Below are 25,478 nucleotides of genomic sequence, written 5' to 3'. Positions count from 1 at the left end.
GCATTACTCGGCGATTTCTGTTTCCACTTGCTGCTTGACTTGCAACTTCAAGTTTGCGTTTGTTTTCGTGATTTTTTAAAAGCTTTGGCTTTCCATTTGTCAGTTGCGAGAACAATTTTTTAGAAGTAATTTGCAGTATCACTTAAGAGAATTGTCGTTCTTATATTTCAGATTTTCTGCTTCGCATTCATCCAGGTATAACAACATAATCGTGAATTCTGAATCAGATATCCGTGAAAATGGCGACGGCCGAAGTTATCCGTACGGGACCGAACAGCACCGTGATAACCACTGTGAGTATCTCTTACCGTAATTTGTTTATTTTTAGTCTGCTATTTTTAGTAATTAATGCTGTCAGCCAGAGAGTAACTTGTTTTTTTTGGTAAAGTTTAACGGTTCTCCCTTTTTTAAGATGGATGTGGATGATAGTGTCGATATCGCGGTCGGCGACGGTTTGAAGGATTATTATATTTCCAAGATCGAGCAGCTGCAGGTGAGAACCGTCGTTTGTGATAATTGTAGGTTGATCAGTTTTGATGGTTACTAGCTTTTGATGGATGTGATTTGTAGCATTACCTGAGATTTGGTTCTCTGGGGTTATTTTTTTACGGTCTTCTTTGGCTAGAAATTTAGAAACATTAGTTTAGCTGTAGACTCTCCCAACATCCGGTTGTTTGAGTTATTTTGAGATTGTACTAACTTACTGAAATACAAAGCGCTTCTTCTGATCGTAGTTGGCAGTCTCGGATAAAACTCAAAATCTGCGTCGACTCCAAGCACAACGCAATGAACTTAATGCCAAAGGTGATTCAACTGATGTAAAAATCCCGAAAATTTTTATTGTGTTACCGATCTGTTGACGATTCCTAATATTCCTAATATACACACGAGTACTTCTGTGCTGTATTCGCATTGCTCAATTTTTTTCGTTCATGATCCGAATTCTTTGTATATTGCACGGTATTCGCTGGGGTATTATGTACAGTAATTTATAGGATTGATTTACTGTTGCAGTTCGCCAGTTGCGCGAGGAATTACAGTTGCTGCAAGAGCAGGGTTCGTATGTCGGGGAAGTCGTCAAAGCGATGGACAAAAAGAAAGTGCTCGTGAAGGTAACGATGATCCCAGTTCGTGAACAGCGGCTGGTTGCTTATCGATATCATGTGTGAGAGATTGTTGGGATACCTAGGTCCACCCGGAAGGAAAGTACATCGTCGACGTGGATAAGAACATCGACATCAGTGCCTTGAAACCCAATATGCGCGTGGCGTTGCGGAGTGATAGCTACACATTGCATAAAATTCTCCCTAGTAAAGTAAGTAGTAGATTTGCCTTGAGTTGTCTTATTTTGAGTCCTTGAGGAAACATTATTTCATGCAGGTTGATCCTCTGGTGAGTTTGATGATGGTAGAAAAAGTTCCTGATTCCACCTACGAAATGGTCGGTGGTCTGGACAAGCAAATCAAGGAGATCAAAGAAGTGATTGAGTTGCCCGTTAAGCATCCCGAACTCTTTGAAGCGCTGGGCATTGCGCAGCCGAAGGTGAGACAAGCGAGTCTCAAGATGTAAATTTTTCCACTCAATGATTTTTCAACTCTGTTGTGAATGTGGCAAAATAGGGAGTGCTACTGTATGGTCCTCCGGGAACTGGCAAAACTCTTTTGGCTCGTGCTGTCGCCCACCACACTGAGTGTACATTTATTCGTGTCTCTGGCTCGGAATTGGTTCAGAAATTTATTGGCGAGGGCTCGAGGATGGTGCGGGAGTTGTTCGTCATGGCCCGGTACGATTTAGTTAGTTTTTTTGTCCAGAGTCACCGAAATTCAATTCCAAAAAAATGTTTTGCTGGTGTTTTTTGTAGACTCCTGTATAATTGCTCGATTTTTTATACCGTTAAGTCATAATTTGTACCATTACTATGTTTGTGAAGCTATGTCTGCTGGTATAAAATTAGCACAAGTATTTTTTGAATAATAATTGATCCCCGCTGTTTTTAGTATTACCTAACTAAATGTTGCATACCAGTACTACATACCTAGATTGTCATTTTCACGGTGCAAGACCGTGCAACTACATTGATGCGTTTAGGTGTTCGGTTCGAATATCGTGGAGCGGTTTTACTGTATTCTTGCTGTATAAGAATTTCATCAGTGGTCGTTAGCTGTTACTATTATTTTAAATCTTGTCGAACGGACAGGTACCTGTGTATGCATGCACTCATTTTATTTGATTTTAGTGAGCATGCGCCGTCGATTATTTTTATGGATGAGATCGACTCTATCGGTGCATCCCGAGTGGAAGGTTCCGCGGGCGGTGACAGCGAAGTGCAGCGCACTATGTTGGAGCTTTTGAATCAGCTGGATGGTTTTGAGCCCACGAAGAACATCAAGGTGCTGTATCGGCATCGTATCGTTAGTACATTGTAGCGTATTATATTGAACTGTGATCGTTTGCAGGTGATTATGGCAACTAACCGCATTGATATCCTTGATTCAGCGTTGCTCCGCCCTGGACGAATTGACCGTAAAATTGAATTTCCAGCGCCTAACGAAGATGTATGTTCATGATACTATATTGAACGACATATCTCAACATTTCCAGACAGTGAATTTTTTGCAGGCCCGCATAGATATTTTGAAAATTCATTCGCGCAAAATGAATCTGACCCGTGGTATAAATTTACGTAAAATTGCTGAAAAAATGGGTGGTGCTTCCGGAGCCGAAGTAAAGGTATGTCCTGTGATGATACTCACTGTTCATTTACTAGCACTAATGGAATTGTGCAATAGGATAGTTAAGTCACGTCATTAGTAAATGTTAATACAGCTGACCATGAAGAGGTCTTTACATTAAGGTGTTACCGTGACTAATAAGTATTATCAGGCTTTACAAGCATTAGGAAGTCATTTCAGTGATTCCAATATGTTCATAAAAGTATCGTGAAATGTTTCAGTCTTTTAATTGATTGTGATTTTTTGGGATTTCTTCCTATATCACGGTTTACTTTTTTTCAGTCTGTTTGTACGGAAGCTGGTATGTATGCGTTACGAGAGCGGAGAGTACATGTTACTCAAGAGGATTTCGAAATGGCAGTTTCCAAGGTGCGTTAATTTTCATACGTACTAGTTTAATTTTAAGGACTGTTGCCTTATATTATTGACTTGTATTCTGTGCCTGTTTACGTTTTACGATTGGTTCATCTCTGTTGCAGGTAATGGAGAAGGATACGGATAAAAACACTTCGGTTAAGAAATTCTGGAAGTAGATAAACTGTTTTATCGAATGATCTAAAAATTCAAAGCATGGATCACATAATCTGTGCGTTTTATGTTTCGGCTTAATTATTACAGTACGTTCTTTATTGCCCAGTCCCTACCCTGTTGACACCGACCAAACGGTTGTGGTATTGTGTCGGTCATTTAATAAAATAACATCGAAAGTGCTCTACGTAAATCGCAGTCAACCTCAAAGAGCGACATGTTTTAAAAAGGAAACAACACTTAATGACTGATCGACAAGGTTTTCTATTCGTTCGACACATTCAGAAAGCTTTCTCTTCAATTCCGATACCGTGGCGAGGGTCTCCTGATGAACGCCGTCGCTCAACTCTAAACTGTGGAGTTTTATAAACAACTCCAAATACGACTGCAGCAATTCCTGTTTTTTTCCATCTTCTACGCCTGCCGCCAAGCATCGCAGAAATCGCAACATCATTTTCGGAGACCCGCCGTTTTCGGGTGACAACCTCCTGATTTCCGTTTCTACCTGCGATATCGGCAGCTGGGCCAGAATATCGAAAGGTCTCTGAGCATTCTCTTTCGTTTGTTCATCCGTTTCCAAAGATTCGGCAAAGGGAGACAACGCTGCAAACATCCGCAGAGACTTCGCACCGGCGTCTTTATCTGCTTGCTGCTCAGTGGAAGTGATTGCAAAAGTCGTTTCTAGACCGGGAATAGTTGGAAGGAAAAAGGGGGCTTTTTCCGGCAGTTTTAAAGCTTCTTTTGGCTTATTCCTTTCCCGTATAATATCTTGTTTCGACAGATTTTTCCATCGATGTTCCGGCAGGAGAGAAAGGGTGATAAAATGGTCAACAAGTTGTGCAGGTGACGAAAACTGTGCTGGCATCGGTTCGTCTTCAACCGGTATATCTGCGGAAGCTACAACAAATAATCGACATCAAAATTTTAACATGGTTACCCAACCAAGGTAATTTCTCTTGGCTCCAGTGCGGCAACAGTAACACTTAAAAATAAAGAAAGAAACTGATGAACCAGAACTATACAGTACAGCACGCGAATGAAAATAACAAACGATCTGTGAAAATGATTTTACACTTACGAGATGCCAGGGAAGTCTCAGGCAGCTGCAACAACTCCGGCTCGGCATGGGGGTCCATACTAGCCAACAACACCGGCGCATAAACGGATTTATTGGTCCACAACGAAATCGCCACATCATCCTGATGGGCCGTGGCCAGATATTCGCCGGTTGGAGAAAACGTCAAACTGACGCATACAACCGGCACGCGAAAGGAGTCCACCATACTGCAAACCATAAAACTTAAAAATCCATCTAATACGGAAAATTGTTCCCTGAGACGTTCACCTGGCCGTGCTGAGATCCCACACCCGGATGGAACAATCCCGTGCTGCACTGACCAGCCAACGAGAATTCGGACTGAATGTCATATCAGTTACGCCGCCTTTATGACCAACAAATGTGCGAATGACTCTTCGAATTTCGATGTCCATCAACACGATTGCAAAGTTAGTCAAAGCAACGGCAAGGAACGCGCTGTGAATATCAGAGCAATGCAGTTTAAAATTTCAGCGATCCAGAAGCAGTTCAATACTTTTGCTGATTTTAATAAACGTACTTTTCGCGGTACGTTCGCATTAATTTAGGCTGAATTCCGCAATCATATACATCCAGCAACGCTCCAGATTTGAAATTCCAAAATTTAACCGTTGTATCCCCACATGTAATAAGTAATAAGTTCATCGAATCCGGAGCGATGGAGGAAACTGCGCCAACGTGAGCTATAAAACGAATTAATCGTCAATTCAAATGACTAAGTGTAATATGTAACGTGTGTGCGTGAATCTATTCTTCAATGACAAAGAACGGTGCCAGGGAATTATCAACGCCATATTATACGGAAACCATTATTGCAAACGCAAAGAAAATAGTATGCTGCAAAGAAAATGACAAAAGCAGTAGTCAGATTGTTATTAACTGCTTTTATTTTAAATTTATCGAACCCATTCTATAACTACTAACCAGTTGGTTGACCATACGATAGACGATGAATTCCCGATTGTATATTATACCGGTCCACGTGTCCTGTTGAATAACCAATCGAACAAAAATTCCCACATGCGCTTATCACAGCAGCCTACAGAAAAAAAAACAATAAAGATGAACAATAATAACGATAATAACAACGAAAAATTTTTTTTCGATTTTTAAGACCGCAGAATCATCTTTGGCGACACATACGTACAGTCGGCAAAACTTTCAGATTCTTTTGGAATCTTTCATGCAACAGCAAGTGTGCTCCCTTAGTTCGTCGATGATAGCTCCACGTGGAAACTTCTCGTAAATCACTATGCACCGCCACAATGTTATCCCATTCTCCTTCTCGCGTGGGCTGCGCGTAGAAATCCACGATTTCCGGCATAATCCGTCTTTCGGTTTTCGTACTCTTCTTCGCCTGCTTGCGATTAAACAAAGCCTTTCCCAAACTGAAACCCAAAAACTCGGCTTCCAAGGAAAAAGCACGCAAACAGGAATCCTTTCCAGCGCTCAATATCGTTGTGCCACTGTCGCCGTAAAACGCTATGCGATTTGGTGGCGCCGCGTGGCCCTCTTTGAACTTGTGCAGTCGCACCCCGGACATCTCATCATCCATTATCCAAAGACGAATGGAATTGTCAGGAGAGGAGGTGATTAGGAGGGGCTCGGATGGGAAGCATTTCAGGCCGGTCACAGGACCGCTGTGGGCTTTTTCTTTCTGAGAGGCCAAACGCTGCGTCTCCAGATTCCAAACGACCAGGTGACCCTCGTCACTTCCGGTTATCATTAGAGGCGGGCCATCTGCAAGAAAATTGCGACATGAATACTAAATTATATCATTAAAAAACTACTAAACTATGAATACATAAAACCAAATTCACCCAACATATTTACCAACAAAGCGGTAAATTAGTGAATTATTCACCTCCTCTCTATACCAGCATTTGACATCTGTTCTACTGCAAGAACAGTATACCACGCGATGAAAACAAACTAATAAAAACCAGAATAAGAACGAAACTAGCAAACAAAACATATAACTTAACTGACATCTCACATTTAATTCCTTAAAGAACACAAATTATTACCGGTGCGGAATGTAATGGACGACACACTGCCCCACTCCTGTCGGAACTTCATGATGGTGGTGTCTGTCTTGATATTGTGCAAGACGATCTGTCCATTGGCCAATCCACAGGCCAACACGTCCAACGCCGGCGACTGCTCAATACAAGTCACCGGCTGTCCCCATCCGGCAAACTGGAACAAATTGGTCGCCGAGTGAACGTTCCACAACTGCAGGCTGCCCTGTTCACTGCCCAGGACAATCTTGTTGATGTATGTCGCCGGATGGCATAGACAGGAGATTTTAAACGTACTCGCAAAAGGAAGCTCCAGATACACATCTAAAAGTTAATCAAATTTAATGCTCGGATCAACTCAAATTTTAACAAGCAAATTTCGGTGTGACTTTTGACGTAAGGAAAAATTCAAGTATGGTGACAAGACTTTTTCAACTCTGAAGAATGCACATGCTATAAAACATAATTAACAGAAAACAAAGTTACGAAAAACTGCGTCAAAAATGAGCCAGCGTTTGTTTAAATTTGAAATCAAAAAATACACAAACTAACCCCTTGAATTCAAAAATTTAAATAATGCGTAAAATTTTGAATAATATTATAATAATAATTATCGATCAAAATAAGCAGCTTATAAACTGTTGAAGGTGATAAACTATCCAGCATTTTAATCCTGGGGAAGTGCAAGTTTACAGCAATTAATATTATGCACGCTTACTACCGGAATCCCTTTCCAATACAATCAAACTATTTCGCGCTACAGCAACGATTAGCTCTCCAAATGGCATCAGAAGCCGAACGTCCGCCACTGGATGGAAGGATTCCGGATGAATTCCGCGTTTAAAAACGCGAATCCCATCTTGGCACGCTGTGTAGACATAGCGCGGGTCCGCGATGAGGCAAGTGATCTCCGATGGATGGATTTCGCTGGTGCTGTACAAATGCAGTTTGGCCGCCTAGATAGATTGACAAATTCCCGCACGCCGACCACACATGGGACTCTTAACACATAATACTCTCATTCAGCGCGCTTACCGAGTACGTATGGAACTTCCTGCCGACAGAAGTTATGATGAAAGTATCCTGGTGCTTCTTGATGTGTCTGATCTGAAGAGGCAGCGCATTGCACACTTGTCCCAGCAAATGCTGGCTCCGAAATAATCGAGATTCCATCCCATCGACGTTGCGCTAGTGATTCTGAGACATGCAAAATCCGAAAATCGGCTTGATCACAAAAATCTAATTCCACACTTCTCAGTAAATAAATTATAAAAGTAATAAAACCTGTAAAACTTTAAACTTTCTACTTTCAAGTTGAAAGTAGAAAGTTTCAGCTGAGCCTGGATGATTGCCGCAATCACGAAAAAACTCGCATGTGACTGCCACTGCCGGTGGTTACGTACTACTTCGCACAACACCGCACATCATATTTGTAAGTACTTACCTAATACCAGTAATTTATGTAAAAATTTATTCAAGATTAGTTTAAGATAATTCGGAAACGATTTGAAATAAAATTTAAGTATCAAAAGGTTCAGTTTTAAAATGTGCGGTAAGTAGTACCATGCATACATAGGTACTGTATTTTTATCGAAGCCGCAGTGATCTCTACAGTTTGAGTCTGTTTGACGCAAAAAAACGTCTGTTTTAAACTACTTACTTTGTACAATACCTAACCGTGTTAATAAACATGATTTTGTTGTGCTTGTGAGTTGTTAATTGTTTCATGAAAAAATTCATTTCACCTGATACGCACAAAACTACGTTGTATTTTAAAATAATTTACTAGTATTAGGTTGCAGAACGAAAATGACATGTGAAACTTTTGGTGGTTTCAAACTTTCACTACAAATTTACAATGTTAAGCTACGGTCACCTTTGATCAACCTGGTGTTACTTACTATGTACAATAACAATCATTATAATCATTATAATATTGCTTAAAACAGACTAAAAATACTTTACAATTTTGTCAATTTCTGTGATTCTGTTGAAAGAAAATTCTTGTGTTGCGCATTAGAGTCGAGAAAAAACCGAAATACTGAAACCGAAATTCCGAACGATGTTAGAGCAGCTGTGACCTGCTTCGTCTGCGGAATGGTCCGACCCATATGTATTGCAGTATTACGCTTTATTAATAAACATTTTGAGACGTGTTTTTCAGTGGAGAATTTAAAACCCCGTTAATACAGGAAAAAATGTCTCTGTCCGCAAGTACTTCAATTTAACAAAAAGAATTGTTTTTTGTGGAGTAATTTTTAGGCCAATCCTAATTTCTAGTACTGTATCAGCCTTATCAGGTGACTAAAAATTATCGAAGTTGTGAGCGATCATTTCCTTAGTAATAACTAATAACCACAGTACATGCACGACCAGACAATATCCACGCATTTTACTAAACATTTTTATTGGAGCTTTTAGAATAGCGCATGAACTCACAAATCCATCTCGAAGAACATCGGCCTAAACTAAACAGGCCAGCTATTTAAAAAATGATCACTCTCGTTCGCGAGCCTTCATTCTGGCCTGCTTCTTCTTAGACTCCTTCTTCTTGGCCTTGGGCTCAGCGACGGCAGATGGCTTCGGGACGATACCTTCCTTCTCGACCAGGATCACTTCCATGTGGGATGGGGAGCTCAGAAAAGCTACGGAAAAATATCAGCATTAGTCTCCACATTCAACTTACATGCGTCGAAAACAATTGCGCAAACTGCCGTAGAGAAAAGATAAATACTTACGATTAATGCGACCGTGAGCGCGATACGTCCTTCTTCTCATTTTGGGCGCACGATTAATTTGAATGTGATCAATAACAAGATTTTCCACATTTAAGCTCTTGTATTCGCCGTTGCTCTCGGCATTCCGCAGCAAACTGAGAAGGAACTCGGCAGACTTCTTTGGCCAACGTCCCTGGGTCGCTCCGAATTGTTTAGCCTAAAGAATAAGGTTTGCAAAAGATCTGGCATGGTTTCCATTTGTTTATGGTGCACACACTGCCAAACAGCAAACAATGATCCGCAATGTCATGCGATCACGCCGTAATTACTTTTTACAGCAAATCAAGTGCTACGAATCCACGTTTAACCACATGCTCTAATAAACCTGTAGCACATTTTTACGACCTACTGCAATCGGTACAGGATGTGGGGTAGCTCGCCACAATTAAGGATTCAATTAACGATTAATCAAAGAAGAACAAGAACTTCAACTTTCAGAACCCGCAAATAATCAAAGTAAGAAAAACCGATCCTTTACCTGGCCTTTTCGTCCCACATGTCCCGTGAATCGACGATAAGGAATAATTTCCTTCTTCGCGATAACATTCTTCAGGTACGCTGTGGCACGACGCAGAGTCATTCCCTTGATGGCATGAGCGGTTTCTCGGGTGTTCTTGAAGTGGCATCGCATGTCAGAGCCACGAGCTTTGCAGCTCTGAGACGGATTTTCCGCATCCCTGCTATATCTTCCCATTTTGAAGAACTACAATAAATTTTGAGACAATCAATTCCGATGACAAGATAGGTTTTCAGCTGGTTCCGCTGAAGTTCTCCAAATGTGCAGGAAATCACGAACCGGCCAGCAAGATTTCATGTGCGCATTGTGCATGGTGTCAAAATTGGATGCACCGTGCGCACTCTCCGATGGTGCATTGCGCCCACTGTAGCCAACCAGAATCCTGGGGAACAGCTTATGGGCCAAAATGTTTGTGTTTTTTCAAGCAGATGACATACTGACAGACCAAATATTTTCGCAAATATCTATATTTTCATTTTCCATTATTTTTCGAGTACCCTCCACATATTTATATTATGCATTTGTATCAGAAATGCATATTTTTAGCACTGCTCTTGATTTTGATGTGTACCGTTGGGCTGTTGAGATTTACGAGCCATAGATCCACGGTTAGTGCGGCGCTAATTGTGGCGTGACGACGCATTAGAATGATTAGATAAAAAAATACGTATAGATATGCGCATGTACAAAATGTCATACGTACATATAACATAATATCTATCTAGATGTATAGATATACTGTTACGTGATAAGTAGTTAGGTACTCATCACTTTGGGTTTTTGCTTCTTCGTTAGCTGAAACGTTTCTGTTATAATGTTCTTTTGCTACCTTAAATTTCCTTGGCTCAATTCTGTTTCGTAGTGCTACAACTGGTACGCTTGGAACGGTCTGCCAGAAAGCAAAACTTCTCCTGATTTGTGCTCCAGAATCTTTGTTTGCCCAAAATTCGGTTCGTTCTGGCGGTTCCGCCCATCTTTCCGCTTTGATTTTTCATTCAAATTTCCACTACGACTCTACGAGTACATAGTCTTACTCTTCTTTTGGAATCGTGCTTGTTTATATTTTTTGCTGTTTACGGTATTAGGCTAATACCGTAAACAGCAAAAATTATCAACAAGCAGCTATTAGGCATCCAACTCCTGCGAATTGTTAGCAGGGCAAAATGAGCAAATGTTACTTCCGAAACATTTTCTGCATTTTCGTGTTACAGACTGGAATAACAAATTTGCTTTATTCCCAAAGCACGCTGGAAAAGACACAGTCATCTCGGTCTATTTAGAAAACTCTTCCATTATGCTTCCTGCCGTTTATAAACGATCAGTTGCGACATCCTGTGAGCCGGTAGAGGGCGTTCCCATATACCGCCAAATGCGCGACTATCTCCTTGCTAATTATGCGGATTTTATTCCGGAGAATTTTTTCTCTGGTTTACAGAATCTGGATTATTCCGAACTGTTACGGTTGTGGGAGTTTATCCATCAAGATGAATTTCTGTTGTTAAAAATACTTCCCTACTTAAAGACCATCAACCTCTATTTTCCTGGATTACTCGGCACTTGCAGTGACGGCTTCGTAGTGGAAAAAATTCCCGAAATTATCGACGAGAACTTTATTCTGGAAAAATCCTGGGAAGAAACTGTCAGCGTCGTTTATGGTTTTTTGCAGTTAGTACATCAGTTAGACACAGCTTCTGTTGAACTGTGCGATGTCCAGTTGGGAAATTTCGGCTGGGATCCCGTTGTCGGCCGTGTGAAAGTGATTGACTTGGATTTAGTGTTTTTCCGCAATTTACTGGCAGAGCAGTTAGCCGGGCGGAAATGTTCTGTTGATGGAGACTGTGCCATGTTTGATTGCCAGGGAAAATGTGATATCCAGAGTGGAATATGCACGAATCAAATCGAAAACAATAATTTAGCACGAGTTTGTCGTGATATTTTTCGACCGGCTTTTTGGCGGAAAGGGCTTTTTACCGGCGCGCCGTTATTGTCGAAGCCTGGATTGAATGAATTAGCGCACCGATGCAGCGCTAAAATGACTGATTCCGAAGACTTCCTGCAGAAGTTTTCTGAATTAATTGGAAAATCTCTCTGAGGAAATAATGCAGCACCGAGCACGTAAGTGCGCTATGCATATCTGATTTTCTAAGTTTAACAGTGGTAGTGCCTTGTTGTTTTACTGGTTTTCGTTGCTCTTCGTTGCTTACCCATATTTCAGGTGAAAACCGAGTTGTGTGTTGTTGTTATGTTTTGTAGTGCTTTTTTTAAAAGTAATTAATTTCCTATTTAGTCATATCAGATTATAGATACTTAGAAGTACTTACGAGAAATAGTACAACTGCTGAACAAGTCTTACATACTCGTACATACCGCACTAGCGATCTAATCAAAGCGTGAAATTATGCAGCGGCAATCGGCATCCAGTGCCAGTGTACCGGCGATTTCTCACGGTTGCTTATCTCCGCACTTTGCAGACCCAGCGTTGTTCTTTCAAACATTATTCTGATTCGTTAAAATTACTGAGCTTGCATTGCGCCTTGAGTGCGATCGATATGGATCTAAGATCCATACAAAAGCAGTGGTTTCTTTCTTAAGCTAAATTACAATATTCCGTGTGGTCTCACATCCGAAAAACTTGTTCGGCAACTTTCAAGATCAAGCCGGGTAAATTGTGTACTGCGTGCTGTTTAAGCTATCTCAAGCACAGGCGATTGGCGGGATCGGATCGGTAATAGGCTTATTTTTCGATCGATAAGCGTTTTTATCTCTGCTGGTTTCCAACTTTCCACAGATTCCGTGCATTGCATTGGGGGAAACGTGTAAACTGTATACGTTCATCTGTCTCCGAGATTTAATGCTTCCGTTTCAAATTTCGATACAATACAGTATACTGAGTTTTGAGTGTGTCTTACACTACTGTGAGCGACTTTTAAATTGATTGTAGTGGGAAATCTCGTTGTGTTTGTTTACAGCGCCTAAGTAAACCCAAGCAGATCAAAAGTAAATTTGCCAGAATGTCAGACCAGCCCGATCCGATCAAGCAGCTTCCTCCGCAGCATGAAGACATTGTGCGCTCCACATGGGCACAGTTATTGGGCGCCGAGGGGAGCGTGCAGAATTTGGCTGTGGATTTGGTTAAAAGGTGAGCGGCGGATTTGGCAAGGCCATCCGATGTATGCAAATTGGGGTTTTTCCTACACTGGTAATATCATAATTTATGTGCGTTTATGTGCGTTAGCTTGGTTAAAACCCAGCTTGGTGGAGAAGGTGGCAGCGCTGAACCGTCTGCACCACCCGCAGCCGCAGGTAAATTGTCGTAGGAGTAATGTGTGTTGATGCATTTTCTCAAGGAATTTCTTTCATACCGTCTCACCGTTTTACACATACAGATACAAGAATGCGGTTTGATGTTTGATGTTCGAAGGAGTGCTCATACTGACAAACTTACACAGTGAGGACTACGTCGAGTTACCTGTCAGTGAGTGAATACCAGGAGACGATCAGGCGCACGCAGGTGGCGGCGAGTCAACTGGACGCGGCGCGGAAGGTGGAAATAATGATTTGTTCTATCAGCTTGGTGGATTGGCTGGACAATTTCTGGGTACTCGACGTGATGGAGGTTTGTAAAAATAATTTAATGCTGGCTTTGCATATGGTTTTGGTATAAAATGTACAATACCGCTATGCAGAAATAATCAGGTGGGTAACTACTGATTGTTTCGACATGCAGTAAACATCAGCTAGCACCTAAAATATGTCTATGATACTGCAGTTGCTTAATTACCTGTTACTAATTACCTAATTAGAGTTCATGGTGATACGTAGATTTCAAAGTAAATTCCAAGTCACAATTTGGTTTGCCCGAAATTTTGTTAAATTTTGTGTTAGGGCTCAACCTTGCAAAAATAGAAATTTGGCGGCTTTTTCAAAATTTTTGTTTTTGTATAAGAGCGATGCGCGATCACTGCAAATCTTCATTTGGCACACTGGGTTGTCAGTGCACTGCAGCATGTTATCAGCGCATTAGCTGTTGTCGCATTTCTCAAATAATTTGGATTGCAGTGATTTTTTTTTAGTTTTCAATACGCATTTTTTTATTGTTTTTTTAAATTTTAAAATATTTGTCATCCAGCTCACGTTTATTTTTTATGTGAAATGATTGTTGTTGAACTTGAGCTTCTCGAGTTTAACAACGATCATTTCACATAAAAAACAACGACAGCGATATTATTTATCGTTTCATTTAACAACAACAACATTTCATTTAACGACAGCAGCGAACATGTCTTCAGCACCTCTGCTCAAATGAGACCAGCGAGAGGTGTGATCTGCGATAGCCGGCTGGCTTGAGAACAGTTTTTACATTGGTTTATTGTGTTTATTGGTTGTTTAAGGCTTCAAGCCTTTTCCTGTTTCTTTCACTTTCTTTCTTCGTACAGTACTTATTGCCCAACTTACTTAACTCTGGCTGATCATGACACGTATGTGACTCACGACAGATGTTCTTAGTGTATTTAAACAAGAACATTGTTTGTGGACGCATGGTTTTGTGTTTTAAAAATTCAACCATGGTTTAAGATTTTGTGAGAGGCAAATTTTACTTGAGCGAATGCCTGGAAATAAAAAAATAAAAATGTTACCACAATGCAGATTAATATTTTCATTACTTTGAACGTGCAGGTTAACTAACATCTTCTCTCGATACACGTAGGAGGCTCGGGTGGAGGAGGTGGTGGAGACCTTATGGGACAGCTCGGTGGTTTGGCCGGACAGTTTTTGGGCGGTGGGCGATCTCAGTTGGGAGAAGAACGACCAGCCAATTCGGAAGGAAACAGCACCGACACGCCACGGTCTGGAGGAGGCGGGGGCAGTCTAATGGACACACTTGGTGGATTGGGGAGTCTGGCGCGACAATTTGGGGGAGGCTCCGGTGGCGGTGGCGGTGGGGGAAATATTATGCAGTAAGTAAGACAAGCACCCAAATATACAGGACTAGTAACTGCATTCGTCAGAATAATGACCAAATGCATCGCGTACAGTAATAATAATTTTTTAGGTTGATTGGAAGTCTGGGAGGCATGGCGGCTCTGGCGCAAGGCTTACATGATCCTGGTATGCTTGGTTGCTGACTTATTTCGTAAGGGACTTTTATGTGAATTATTTTGTCCTTGATTGCAGGGAAGCTTTTATCATTCTTCATGAAGGTGAGTTTAAAGAAAATGCCCGGTACAAGGTACCGATTTCGTATACCAGTATATCCGCAGTCCGCTTAATCTTTCGCAGTTTCGCACACTCCTGAACGCGTTTTGGATCGTTTTATGCCATCCTGCAGCTGATTTGTCTACATATATATTAGCCTGAAAACCGCTTATGCGTGCAACATCCGGTTGCTGGCGTTTTTGGTGAATTAAAACTAACAAAAAGTTTATATTGTAGTGCGCCAGAAGTCGGCGCACTACAATATTAGCCGATTGTTTTGAAATTTTGTCGTATGACGTGCATAAGATTAATGTCGAAAGTTATTTCTTTTTATATAAATAAATGTACGCGCTTCTCTTCACGTTTAGACTCCCGTTGCACAAGATGCTGGCAACCCGGATAACTCCTCTCGCGACATTTATAAGGTGAACAACGGTATTTTTAATTTGAAAGTTTTTGTTCCTGAGGAGTTGTGTGTGTTCAACAGTTTGTAATGCGGAAGATTTTTATTTCTTTTGTCGGTGTAGATCATAAAAGGAGTGATTTTTAATCTTCTCGGATCGAAACTGCCGGAAGAGGATTTTAACCAGAATGCGGAAAATAAGAGCGCCTGGAAGGGTTACTTGGGAATGATCGCCAAAGCGCTGCGCAATTTCGCGCAGTAGCCTCGCAACACTGCATTCTATTCCTTGATTCTCTTTTCCCCTATGATGACTCACGCTTTTGTTTGCTGAATGAAAAGGCGTTTGTTTTTCTGTATTTTTGTTGCATTGCGATTGACTGGGAATTGTTGGCTTTTTTTCATGCCATTTTAACTTTTTAATGTAGTGTATATTTTTCGGTTTGGCTTTTTTAACCAGTAGTAAGTCAAAGGATTTAGGATACCGACGCTGGCATTTAAGTTTGAACCTTTATTTGGTCAGTTACTGTATTTTATGTATACAGGGTGTATTTGCTTTGGTACATGAACAAAGTATTTTGAAAGGAATTGGAGGTAGCTAATCCGTGACTGAGAACAATCTGTGTGCTATATTAAATATCTAACAAAGAAACGCCGCTATAACAAAACAACAACTTCAGGAATCTCATAAATAAGGATTTTATCCTTTTCTCCGCACTTTCCAAGGTTTATAATCAAACTGCGGTATGGAGTCGCAAGATGTGACGGGATTACTCCTGCAAATACGTACATACAATTATGGAAATAATAACAAAAAATATTATAATTAATCAAAATTGTTTATCTCGTTTCGAAACATTATAGGTTAATTGTTCTTACGCAGAGGCTAGCAATAACGGTTTGGGCTGTATAGCTTCCATAAGAGGCGTGTTGTCGCACAAAATGCGGGACATTGTGATGCCGCGTATTGCTTGCACTTGGCCTGAAAAATGCTTACCTCGTTATTTATTTTCTACTTTATCGAATTCTGGTTTGTTACGCCGTTTTTAATGATGTTATAATAATTTTACGAAAATAATTGCACTTACGGTCTGATAATGATGAGGAAAGTGGAAGGTCATTCTCATACCAAAATCGATCACCAAACTTCAATCGCCTGAATTGATCAGCAATTATACAGGCAAATGTCGGTCCCACTTTTCCTCCGGGTACATGATTTTCCGCGGAACCGGCTAGATACAAATCAACATCCGCCAGGTCACTGCCATAAAAATCCTTATAAACTACTTGCAAACATACATTAGAAAGCAAATTCTTGTAAGGTCTCTCATACTCATAAGCATCGGACATCCGGTCAACAAACGCCGCATCCATAATCTGCATGGCTTTCAGCTCATCGAAAGTGCTGGCTGTGGGAAGTCCGCACAACTGTCGCCAGCGCATCCACCCGGCGAGGCCGTGATCACGACCGCGTTGGATATTCAGCGCCGTAAGATCCAGTCCAAAAGCGTCGCCGGGGATCTCGAATAAATGGTTTGTCAGGTCGTCGACAAAATTAGAATCCACCTCCTGGGCGGGCGACGACACCATGCCCAAGATGATCTCGTCGAAGGCGTCCTTGTCGTACAGGGCGAACGGATGGAAGAATGTGGATTTGAGCCGCTCATTACCGCGGAACTGGTATTTGGCCGAAGCGCGCCGGAACTCATTGGGCACCATCGTGTGTCCGAAACGATAGGCTGCCGTGGCGAATTCGTTCAGAATTCCTGAATTTACAAGAATGTCGTTGGAAACATGTGACAATGCAAGTGCCGAGTATTTGCGAAATTGAGGGTATGCTTGCATTTTCCCAAGGGACCCAAACTATAGCTGCGTGTAACAGCGCCGATCCGTGCAGTTCGTTATTTCTTTTTTACATTCGATGATTTTGTTGCTTGCGCAAAAGGCACTTACTTATTTCGAGATGTGTTTAGCGAAAGTGTCATGCGAAAATTAAGGCGGAATCGTACCTATTCGTACAGTCGTAATCAAGGTAGTATTGTTCTTACCGGGATGAACAGTGATATCGTATCCACTGGAGCGTCCATTGTCCAAAACCCTCAATTTCCATTTATCCAGAATCTGTCCGCCTAACAGAACCGGTAGGTATTCCTGTAAGATATAAATAACGGTGAAAGCACAAGCAGTTTTTGTTTAGATTTATTTTATTCGATGTAATAGAATATTCAACTATTGGATACACAGGATTATCCCCAAACGCGCAGTAGCGATATGACTTCGGTTAGCGCATGTTAAAAAGAATAAGACTAATTTTCCAACGATTGTAACAAGTAATGTACAGAGCACTCTGTACTCTTGCCTAACTGTGATGTATGCCGACAAACATACATTGTACGTGATGTGTTGTAGTTGCGCGACCACAATGTGTCGAGTTTCTTGGAACAATTTGTCATCATCCCAATGGGCATTGATTTCCTTCAGATTACTGGCAACCAAATTATGTTGTCGTACCCATAAAGTCTGGATTTCTGCAATTCCCAACTGCAACCACACAACCACAATAATGCCCAGTCAGCTGCATAAATTGCACACTGTAAACGAAAATCGTTGTTGCACGTACGTGGACATTCACTCGGACATCGCCTACAAAATATAATTATATTATTTCATGGTCAAAGAAAAATGGGTGTTTGATATCATTTGTTACATAATTGAGAAACGCAACAACCACTTACCGGCTCTGAAGCACATTTTAGTGTCACTCGGGTCAATACATTCGGAATTTTTGGCGTTCTGTGGTAAGAGATCGTAATGAGGATCGTTCTTTGGTGCGAACGTCTTCATCAAACCTGCAATATGTCAGCAAAGGTTACCGCGTCTGCTTTAACACGGAGATAGATGCCCGACAAAACTGGCGCATTAAACACGCGTCTGCACGCACCATCGCTCATTGTACGGAGGAAATCGGCTTTGTCTTGCGAGCCACCGTAAACTGTCGAACGAGCAGAAAAGAATGTTAGAGTTATTAAAAATGCGTAACTATCCAACCTAAACAGCACAACCGGATCTTCGGCGCATATCAAACATGTACAATTATTATCACAAAAAAATATATTGTTCATCGATACCAAAAAGCTAGCAAAGCGCCATTGATACAGCATCTATAATATTTGTACGTGCAGATAGAAAACAATCCACTTTAAATTACGTTGAAAACTATTAGATTTCTGATTAAAAACCTAAAAAATACTTTGTTTGATCATCGGGTGTGTTAGCATACTGACACATTAATGTTAAACATTAATTAAATGTTGGCTTACTAGCACTTCCGTCGATAAATGCCGTGTTTTGATTGACCTGCTCCCGCGGTCCCAATGTGCATCCTGGGCGGGTGCCGGGAAGGCTTCGTACAAACTCCATACAAGTTTGGTTTAATCTGTAATGATTGTACAAAGTGTTATCATAAAATAAATTGATACTGCTTTCGTGTTTTTAAATTTTCAGTATTCCAGCTTCAGGTTTTCTTTTCTTCAAGGTAGACAGTTTACATGGTGTTTTCATGCAATGCGAAGACGAAATATTATTGACAACAAACAATAATTTTAAACAATAAACAATAATTTTAAACAATATAGCAATCAAACTTCGTTTCATCTAAAACGGTGTTGTCTAGTTTTTGTTCGCCTGACATGACCGCAGAAGAAAGTTTATAGTCGATTCGGCAAATATCGCCAATAAATGTCTTTCTTTACTACGAGTAGGCTTTTTTATTGCATTCTCTCCTTTACGATGCATATTTCTGGATAATTATTGTGGTACAAGCTGATAAAGCGCTTTCAAATCGAACTTTGGTTTAAAATTAAACATCAAATTTTTAAAAAAAATCTATCACATATTTATATATAATAAAACATCTTATACAACAAAATAAAATAGTTTTGAAGTTTTGTGGTTAAACGCTCAACTTGCTGAATTAATCACAATCGATATATGGCCGAAATTGGCCGAAACGTTTACTACTTTTGTTTACTACTTCTTTTTGCTTTTTAGATTTACCACTTCTTTTTTGTTACCTGTACTGTTTCGTAGCTGGTCAGTTTTCACAGGTAAATGTTATTACTATTAATAAATGTGTGTGCAAAACATCTGTACTTACGGTGCCATAAATTTGTCATCCGCTGGGATAAGAATTGGAAAGCACGCCGGATCCAGGACATGTTTGGGATCATTATCAAAACAGCACTGCGGCGGAAGTTTATCGACACCACGCGATTTCGGTGTATTCTGCATAAAATGATCAACCACACCGCGGTCATTGTATAATCCAATTAGCTTAATCTACGCTGGTAGGCAAATGTTTTCGCTATCATTTTTGGATGACCATGAAAATTTCCCAGCAGCTGCCACTTTCACTCACCGTCACATCATGGTCCTTGCGTAACAAACCACATAAAAGAAAGAATTCCGTTAGAGGCGATTTAAGAATTGGACCATTCATATGAATGAAATCAGCGGCAAGCAACCAATGCAGCAAGCGGCATAGATTTGCCTCTTACTTTAATTTGAGAACACTTACAATAAACTGTCCAAATTGCATTAACTGCAAAGGAAATATATTATAATATTGTCAAGCAGCAAATTCTTGGAAATTCCAAAACATAAAACATACATGCTTTTGGAGAAAAAGCACCTACCATGACTGATGCGTCGCTGGCAGGGACATCGGAATTCCCGGCGACTTGTTTGCTAATTAACCTTGCGCTTGGCAGTGTTAGACCTCGTTTCGATTTGCGTGGTGCTCCGATAGCTGAAATTTAAAATGTATAATAACACCCCACTGCATAAATCACCACATTTTGCCGGAGTCTTTTGACGCAGCGGTTTTGATAAATATTCCATCAGACAAAAATCTCGCGATTGCACACTTATCAGGTAGAAAAATAATATGATCAGTCTTCAATATGTCAGTGTCTCTGCTTTATATGTCAGTATAGATTCCATATGAAATATGCCAGTTTTAATTAAGTACCAATCTAATCAAAGCGAAAATTCACAAGATCAGTTATTAAAATGTTTGGTTCGGTGTCTTTATTATCTTACAGTCAGCATAATCCGGCTCGATCATCCGAAGGAAAATGGACGTCCCACTTCCGCGGTTGGGAAAGGCAATATTATTGCAGGTGCCGTCAAAAGAGCGGTACTTGGTCCTGGCACAATCCGGCAGATTCCCCGAAAACGGATCGTCCAGAGGAACTTTCGGTGATCTAGATATTCCGAACAAAATACCGATGAAATGTGCATAATTCTTGTCGTGACATCATGCATGACAACAGAAAAAAGACAAATAAAACATAAATCACATTACCGTTATTCGTGCGATTAGTAACCAATTCATTCTATCATACGTGCTTTATAAATTACCCTTCGGCTTCGGTTAAGCAGTCTTGTTTGATCGTCTGCGACACAGGAATTAACGGCAAGACGTTCCTTATTTGGTCGGACGTGATTCCAAATCTATAATGGTAACACAACAAGGAACTTGTACACATTCCGCATTGAATGGATTTGGCCGGTGGTTAATAGATTATTTGATTAAGAAAAGGAAAATCATTGGAGACTAATTACTTGTCGACTAATTTTCGTGTCAGATGTTCCAGCGCATTCGCTTGATTGCCGACAACAACGGACTTTTGCTCGCCAAGATTCTCCAGTGCCGACAACTGACCAGCGGAACGGCGCGGCGTCGGCGGCTTTGTAAGGGAAAGTGTGGTTGTCTCTTCGGTAGTGTCTGCAAAAAAACGATGTACTTACATATCAACACGTATGTGCATTAATGTGTAAGGCATGCAATATGCCCTGCCACGGAAATAAGCAACATAAGCATACAAATTTGTATGAATTGAACGCATAGTAGTAATTATGTATTTTCCATTCTTGTTATAACGCAGTAAGTTTCAAATGCAGGCCTGATTTTGCATGTATGGCGTAAATTAAATAATGCATCATTCTGTTGTTTTGGCATAGCGTAATTAATAAATTACACCGGCGATTATATTAATGTCTGTCAGCAATATCTTCAGCAGTGTACACTGTAGCAAATACGCTATTAACTTCCGCGTTTACATTAATCACTCGCACGCTTAAAAAAATGGATATGATAATATTAGGTGTATGTATATGCATTATTTCACTAGTGAATTCCTCAGTTTACACTTTACTGATGAAAAAGCAAATGAACCGAAGAAAAAGCCTACCATACACGACATTATTCGTGCTCTTGACCCTATACAGCGCATACATGTTTACGGTCATGAGTGTTGCACAAGAATACAAAATGTTCAGTTTATGACCACTACGGTCCGCGGCCATAACATTCAGATCAACAATCAGATGCGCAATTAATTAATGTAAATGGATACGTATTAGATGCACAGATGACGTTACTGGCGAGTAATAAACCAATAATTTTGCTAGTTACTGCGTGTTCGAATTTGCTGATGTAGACAGTAGAGCAATGCGCTTTATGTTCGCAGTTACTAACAGCAATTTGTATACTACCTCGTCAACTGTGAATTCTGACTTTGAAAAAAAGTGCGATTATAAAATAATTAAAGCTAGGTACTAATATTATTTTTTGTGAAGTAAGTTAATGATTTATTTCTCAATTCCATCTTAATATATTTTAATTTCTGTACTCCACAATCCTACAATTTCAGTTCGTTCTGTGCTGTAACTGGGCAAGTTTTGCAGTTAGCGTTCACAAAGCGTTCATGTTCAAATGTTGCATGTCTTACAAATTATCGCAACGAAAAAAATTTTTTGGGAAGGTTTTATCCAACACAAAGAGAATCGGTTTTCCCTGTTTCGCTGGTAATTGGGCGTTACTGGCAGCCTATAAGGGTGGGATGCACAGTGGCACTTACCAATATCATCGTAATCAGCGGCTGCGGTTGTCGTTGTCGTCGTCGTTGTCGTGGTGGTGGTAGTTTTCTTCTTCTTTTTCCGTTGACGTCTGCTCGGTCCCGCCGTAAGTGCGGAGAAGGCCGTGGCTTTTTGTGCCAGTTCGTCCACGGCGTCGTTCGTCAGCGCTGAGAACGGATGCGACAAAGTGGCCGTCATCGGCGGTTTGTCGGCATCTACAGGCTGCAGCCGTACCAGGGCGGTGGCACGCGAGACATCGTTATTCTGCGGCTGATTACTGTCGCTCGCCTGATTATCCTGACTGCCGTCATCCGTGAAGAAATCCCGCGATTGCGCTGACGACGGCGCCACTACTTCGACTATCTCCGAGGCGGCTGCGTTGTCGATGGCCTTGGGTGCGCGTTGGCCGCCGTTGAACTGCTGGCGCGGCGTGAACTGACCGGCGGCCATTTTGCGCTGCTTCTCCTCTTTAGCGGCTTTTATGCGCTCAAAAAGATTCCGAAAAAAGGGAATATTGGCTTTGGCATCATCCAGGACGAAATCATCCTGGCTGAGGGTAAATGCAAGGAGATTGAGAAATGCGTATGTGCATAATAACAAACCCAGTCTGTGAAAGTAATGATGTCGCTGCTGAGGACAGGGTATTGGTAAATTAACTGATTCTTCGGAAAATCGCTGCGACAAATTAATCAGCTTTTACCTGAGCAAATCCATGGTAGTGCTGATTGTTGAAAATAACAAAAAAAGAAGCAGAAAGTTTTCTTCCAGGAAAATTTGTGAGAACTGCAGCGCAGGTGAAAATTACTATGCCGGAACGATTTCACATACTGTATCTGCAAAATTCAAATATGTTACAAGCTAAGAAGCTGTTCTATCGATATCATTCCTTCTACTTCTCCGGGTAACTTTGCATGTACAAATTGCATACTTATTCATTTCCTATTTACGGTAATCGTTTAGCGAAAAGACATACGTTGTACTATTAAGCATTTGTTATGCACACTAGAGCACCACCCGCGCATGTTCAGTAATTCATGCCAAAACCGATAAATATGTTTCTTGTGAATCGAAAAAAGGAGAAAAGAATAAACTTCATAAGAGAGCACTTGTATAAATAATAAGCATGGCATAAAAGATGTTCATGGCAAGAAAGTGATTGACAGGCGTTAGCAATCGACAAATGACTGCATTGTGCACCGGTCATTCATATTGTATATGTAATATATCCTTAAGCAGAATACGAAAGAAGTCAAGTTTCAAAATTTCTAGAGCAACTTTTAAATGCAAATGCTGTGAACGATTACTTTTCAAATGAAGAAGCCAAATATACATAAATTCAATTTGTAACAGTCTGTCTTATTCTATAAATAATCTTACTAAGATGTAAATAAGTAAAAGTAAGTGCACAACAGATCTTAATTCTGAAAAGGCGATTAGCAAAAAACACTACTACATTATGCGCGTTAATGTGCTGCTTCACATTTGTGTGCGCATCACTTTGCAAATACAGTGCTACCGCGTATCTGACACAGAACAGCATTCACTTGCGAAAACGAGAACGCGCACACAAAGCCGACGAATTGTTAATCATTTGCAAACTGAAACAGACTATCACATCGATTATGGTGTTTATTGTTGGACGCTTACTGTATTTTTTGCCGAAATGGAAGTATCCCATAGTAATGACTGGCTCAAGAATGCCGGTATAATACTTTAACGTTCTCACGGTAACACCACAATTAAACTTCCCTCTGCAGAACAGCGAATTAATTGGCGAAATATTTCGCAATCAGACTCCCGACTACATCACGAAAAAATTGCAAACTCCAGACCCACTCCGCGCTTTTATTCGAAAAAACAATTTTGCATGATCAATCAGCGGTACGGAATAAAAATGACGAGGTAAATAGCTGGCGTCTTAGTCACCACAGGCAATTATTGCACCTGCTTCAGCGTGTCATTAACTGTGCGCATTGTTTACCGCTAAGTTTTCTGCCCGGCATTTACAGTACATTTAACACCCACTACGTCACGGAAAAATTATTTGCTTTTCGTACAAGTGTTGTTGCTTTTCATGTGTCAGAAGGCTTGTGTAACCAATGAAGTGATGTTGCCGCTGGCTTTACCGGTTTATTAATAAAAAATCCTTTTAACGTAATATTATATCCTTAAACTTCCATGAAAATCGAAGCACTCATGGCATTAGTTTTGTCAATCAGTTTATCAGTTAAACCCAAACATTTTCGCTAATTAATACACTAATGATGTGATAATTATTCTAATTACGTTCCCACTTCTGATGAGTAGTAATATGTGGTTTGCTAAGATTTGAGTCTCGCAGTATGTAGTTCTATTAGTTATTGTAATAAACGGCACTTCTGCTATGAAATTTGTCAGCAGTTGCTGTTTAGAGTCAACGATAAGTTATAATCGACTTTTTCGTCCATATATTGATGCAATTTGCTCTTAATTAATGACACAAATTTTACCAAATTTATGTTGATCAACTGTTTATGTTGGTGTTCATTCAAAAGCGACAACAACACTTGTCTACGTAAATGCCATTATTTTTGAATGAAAATTCCAGTTGGTATATATACTCATTAAAATATGCAAGTTTCAAGTTCATCCGTGTGGAAACAGGCGGTTCTTTTAGCCACCGCTAATTGTGTTTTCCCGGAAAACGTGACAACGCGTGGTCGGCAATCACACCAGTGGAATGGAATTTTGAAATTTCCCCGTAGGAGAATTAATTATCATTGTACATTTGTACTAAATTATGGCCGTCACCTTGGATTGGTCATAGTAAGATGTCGTTAAGTGCAAGTGAACCCGGAACGCCCGCTTTTGGACTAAAGTGATTCCGGCACGTGTTCACTAAATTGCTTTGTTTTGATGTTTTGACTGACGAAAAACATTTTCCCCATACATATACGTGTCAAATGAGCGACTAGTTAATTATTGAGAAGGTATTAGTGGAAAACACATGCGGGAAATACATTCCACTAGGGTGCCGAATTGTTTTAAAGTTGTCGTACACACGCAATTGTATCAGCCCGAAGCCATCGTTTGTTGGCGAATTCGCAAACCTCGGTGAATCCTTGTGTTCTTGTCTATAAACAAAAAGAGATTATCATGTTTGTTCTATTTTCTGTTGTTTGCACTTTTTGTAGGAGGTTTGCCCAAATATCGGACTGCCGAAGAATACTACGAGTAGATAGCAAAAAAACTGGTTAACCTTTAATGCATAGAAGTGCACAGATTATGGACGCTGTAATGTCGAAGTATGT

General features: G+C 40.5%; 5 protein-coding genes across 12 annotated transcripts; 2 read left to right on the top strand and 3 right to left on the bottom strand.

The window, feature by feature from the left end:
- Positions 1 to 43: 43 nt before the first annotated feature.
- Positions 44 to 3,452, top strand: LOC129581008 (26S proteasome regulatory subunit 8). The gene is made up of 12 exons (XM_055471820.1): positions 44 to 293; positions 413 to 493; positions 735 to 804; positions 1,015 to 1,112; positions 1,190 to 1,315; positions 1,381 to 1,542; positions 1,620 to 1,783; positions 2,237 to 2,390; positions 2,457 to 2,555; positions 2,620 to 2,730; positions 3,015 to 3,101; positions 3,212 to 3,452. The coding sequence occupies exons 1-12, from the start codon at positions 240 to 242 to the stop codon at positions 3,263 to 3,265; spliced, it is 1,260 nt and encodes a 419-aa protein (XP_055327795.1). The 5' UTR covers positions 44 to 239; the 3' UTR covers positions 3,266 to 3,452.
- On the bottom strand, positions 3,224 to 7,690 carry LOC129581007 (WD repeat-containing protein 36-like). The gene is made up of 9 exons (XM_055471819.1): positions 7,413 to 7,690; positions 7,096 to 7,333; positions 6,384 to 6,701; positions 5,504 to 6,096; positions 5,281 to 5,395; positions 4,877 to 5,039; positions 4,606 to 4,794; positions 4,339 to 4,544; positions 3,224 to 4,157 (listed from the first exon to the last, which is right to left on the bottom strand). Exons 1-9 carry the CDS (start codon positions 7,548 to 7,550, stop codon positions 3,466 to 3,468), a joined length of 2,652 nt encoding a protein of 883 aa, XP_055327794.1. The 5' UTR covers positions 7,551 to 7,690; the 3' UTR covers positions 3,224 to 3,465.
- Positions 7,691 to 8,767: 1,077 nt separating this feature from the next.
- Positions 8,768 to 9,965, bottom strand: LOC129581502 (60S ribosomal protein L17-like). The gene is made up of 3 exons (XM_055472630.1): positions 9,633 to 9,965; positions 9,116 to 9,311; positions 8,768 to 9,022 (listed from the first exon to the last, which is right to left on the bottom strand). The coding sequence occupies exons 1-3, from the start codon at positions 9,846 to 9,848 to the stop codon at positions 8,874 to 8,876; spliced, it is 561 nt and encodes a 186-aa protein (XP_055328605.1). The 5' UTR covers positions 9,849 to 9,965; the 3' UTR covers positions 8,768 to 8,873.
- A 116-nt stretch (positions 9,966 to 10,081) lies between these two features.
- LOC129581500 (keratin, type I cytoskeletal 10-like) lies at positions 10,082 to 15,919 on the top strand. Of its 7 annotated transcripts, XR_008689509.1 has the most exons (10): positions 12,125 to 12,332; positions 12,641 to 12,810; positions 12,907 to 12,974; positions 13,162 to 13,287; positions 14,380 to 14,629; positions 14,725 to 14,780; positions 14,847 to 14,872; positions 14,952 to 15,070; positions 15,236 to 15,292; positions 15,395 to 15,477. XR_008689509.1 is itself a non-coding variant. In XM_055472627.1 (9 exons), the coding sequence occupies exons 2-9, from the start codon at positions 12,683 to 12,685 to the stop codon at positions 15,530 to 15,532; spliced, it is 849 nt and encodes a 282-aa protein (XP_055328602.1). In that variant the 5' UTR covers positions 11,645 to 11,786; positions 12,641 to 12,682; the 3' UTR covers positions 15,533 to 15,919. The 7 variants fall into 7 exon arrangements, 6 of the variants coding, with proteins under 6 accessions (XP_055328599.1, XP_055328604.1, XP_055328602.1 ...); XM_055472627.1 differs by lacking the exons at positions 12,125 to 12,332; positions 14,952 to 15,070 and adding an exon at positions 11,645 to 11,786 and having other exon boundaries at positions 15,395 to 15,919; XM_055472628.1 differs by lacking the exon at positions 14,952 to 15,070 and having other exon boundaries at positions 12,128 to 12,332; positions 12,907 to 12,968; positions 15,395 to 15,919.
- On the bottom strand, positions 15,764 to 24,152 carry LOC129581499 (peroxidase-like). Of its 2 annotated transcripts, none has more exons than XM_055472622.1 (20): positions 23,836 to 24,152; positions 22,889 to 23,021; positions 22,181 to 22,795; positions 20,893 to 21,048; positions 20,689 to 20,781; positions 20,368 to 20,531; positions 19,962 to 20,074; positions 19,844 to 19,867; positions 19,685 to 19,699; positions 19,424 to 19,551; positions 18,588 to 18,703; positions 18,209 to 18,259; positions 18,003 to 18,116; positions 17,888 to 17,910; positions 17,656 to 17,808; positions 17,316 to 17,418; positions 16,601 to 17,033; positions 16,356 to 16,528; positions 16,147 to 16,249; positions 15,764 to 16,043 (listed from the first exon to the last, which is right to left on the bottom strand). In XM_055472622.1, the coding sequence occupies exons 2-20, from the start codon at positions 22,900 to 22,902 to the stop codon at positions 15,968 to 15,970; spliced, it is 2,667 nt and encodes an 888-aa protein (XP_055328597.1). In that variant the 5' UTR covers positions 22,903 to 23,021; positions 23,836 to 24,152; the 3' UTR covers positions 15,764 to 15,967. The 2 variants fall into 2 exon arrangements, with proteins under 2 accessions (XP_055328597.1, XP_055328598.1); XM_055472623.1 differs by having other exon boundaries at positions 20,893 to 21,055; positions 22,191 to 22,795; positions 23,836 to 24,150.
- Positions 24,153 to 25,478: the final 1,326 nt, after the last annotated feature.

Source organism: Paramacrobiotus metropolitanus, unplaced genomic scaffold, assembly GCF_019649055.1.
Source record: "Paramacrobiotus metropolitanus isolate TYO unplaced genomic scaffold, Prichtersi_v1.0 Parri_scaffold0000005, whole genome shotgun sequence".
Taxonomy (NCBI): domain Eukaryota; kingdom Metazoa; phylum Tardigrada; class Eutardigrada; order Parachela; family Macrobiotidae; genus Paramacrobiotus; species Paramacrobiotus metropolitanus.
Note: the sequence above shows the minus strand (reverse complement) of the source record. Positions and strands in the feature narration are given on the sequence as shown.

Bases quoted from the DNA above. Each gene is read 5' to 3' on its own strand.
- LOC129581008 (XM_055471820.1), top strand. From the start codon at position 240: ATGGCGACGGCCGAAGTTATCCGTACGGGACCGAACAGCACCGTGATA. The intron at 294-412 runs GTGAGTATCTCT...CCCTTTTTTAAG, and splicing joins ACAGCACCGTGATAACCACT to ATGGATGTGGATGATAGTGT. The intron at 1,543-1,619 runs GTGAGACAAGCG...GTGGCAAAATAG, and splicing joins TGGGCATTGCGCAGCCGAAG to GGAGTGCTACTGTATGGTCC.
- LOC129581007 (XM_055471819.1), bottom strand. From the start codon at position 7,550: ATGGAATCTCGATTATTTCGGAGCCAGCATTTGCTGGGACAAGTGTGC. The intron at 5,396-5,503 runs GTACGTATGTGT...TTTTTTCTGTAG, and splicing joins ATCTGAAAGTTTTGCCGACT to GCTGCTGTGATAAGCGCATG. The intron at 4,795-4,876 runs GTACGTTTATTA...TGATATTCACAG, and splicing joins ATGCGAACGTACCGCGAAAA to CGCGTTCCTTGCCGTTGCTT.
- LOC129581502 (XM_055472630.1), bottom strand. From the start codon at position 9,848: ATGGGAAGATATAGCAGGGATGCGGAAAATCCGTCTCAGAGCTGCAAA. The intron at 9,312-9,632 runs GTAAAGGATCGG...CTTATTCTTTAG, and splicing joins ATGTGGGACGAAAAGGCCAG to GCTAAACAATTCGGAGCGAC. The intron at 9,023-9,115 runs GTAAGTATTTAT...ATTTTTCCGTAG, and splicing joins CGCTCACGGTCGCATTAATC to CTTTTCTGAGCTCCCCATCC.
- LOC129581500 (XM_055472624.1), top strand. From the start codon at position 10,187: ATGCATTTGTATCAGAAATGCATATTTTTAGCACTGCTCTTGATTTTG. The intron at 10,280-10,533 runs GTTAGTGCGGCG...TCTGTTTCGTAG, and splicing joins TTACGAGCCATAGATCCACG to TGCTACAACTGGTACGCTTG. The intron at 10,622-10,882 runs GTTCGTTCTGGC...TTCGTGTTACAG, and splicing joins CTTTGTTTGCCCAAAATTCG to ACTGGAATAACAAATTTGCT.
- LOC129581499 (XM_055472622.1), bottom strand. The intron at 19,868-19,961 runs GTAGGTGCTTTT...TTTCCTTTGCAG, and splicing joins CCAGCGACGCATCAGTCATG to TTAATGCAATTTGGACAGTT. The intron at 17,911-18,002 runs GTAAGTGGTTGT...TATATTTTGTAG, and splicing joins TAAAATGTGCTTCAGAGCCG to GCGATGTCCGAGTGAATGTC.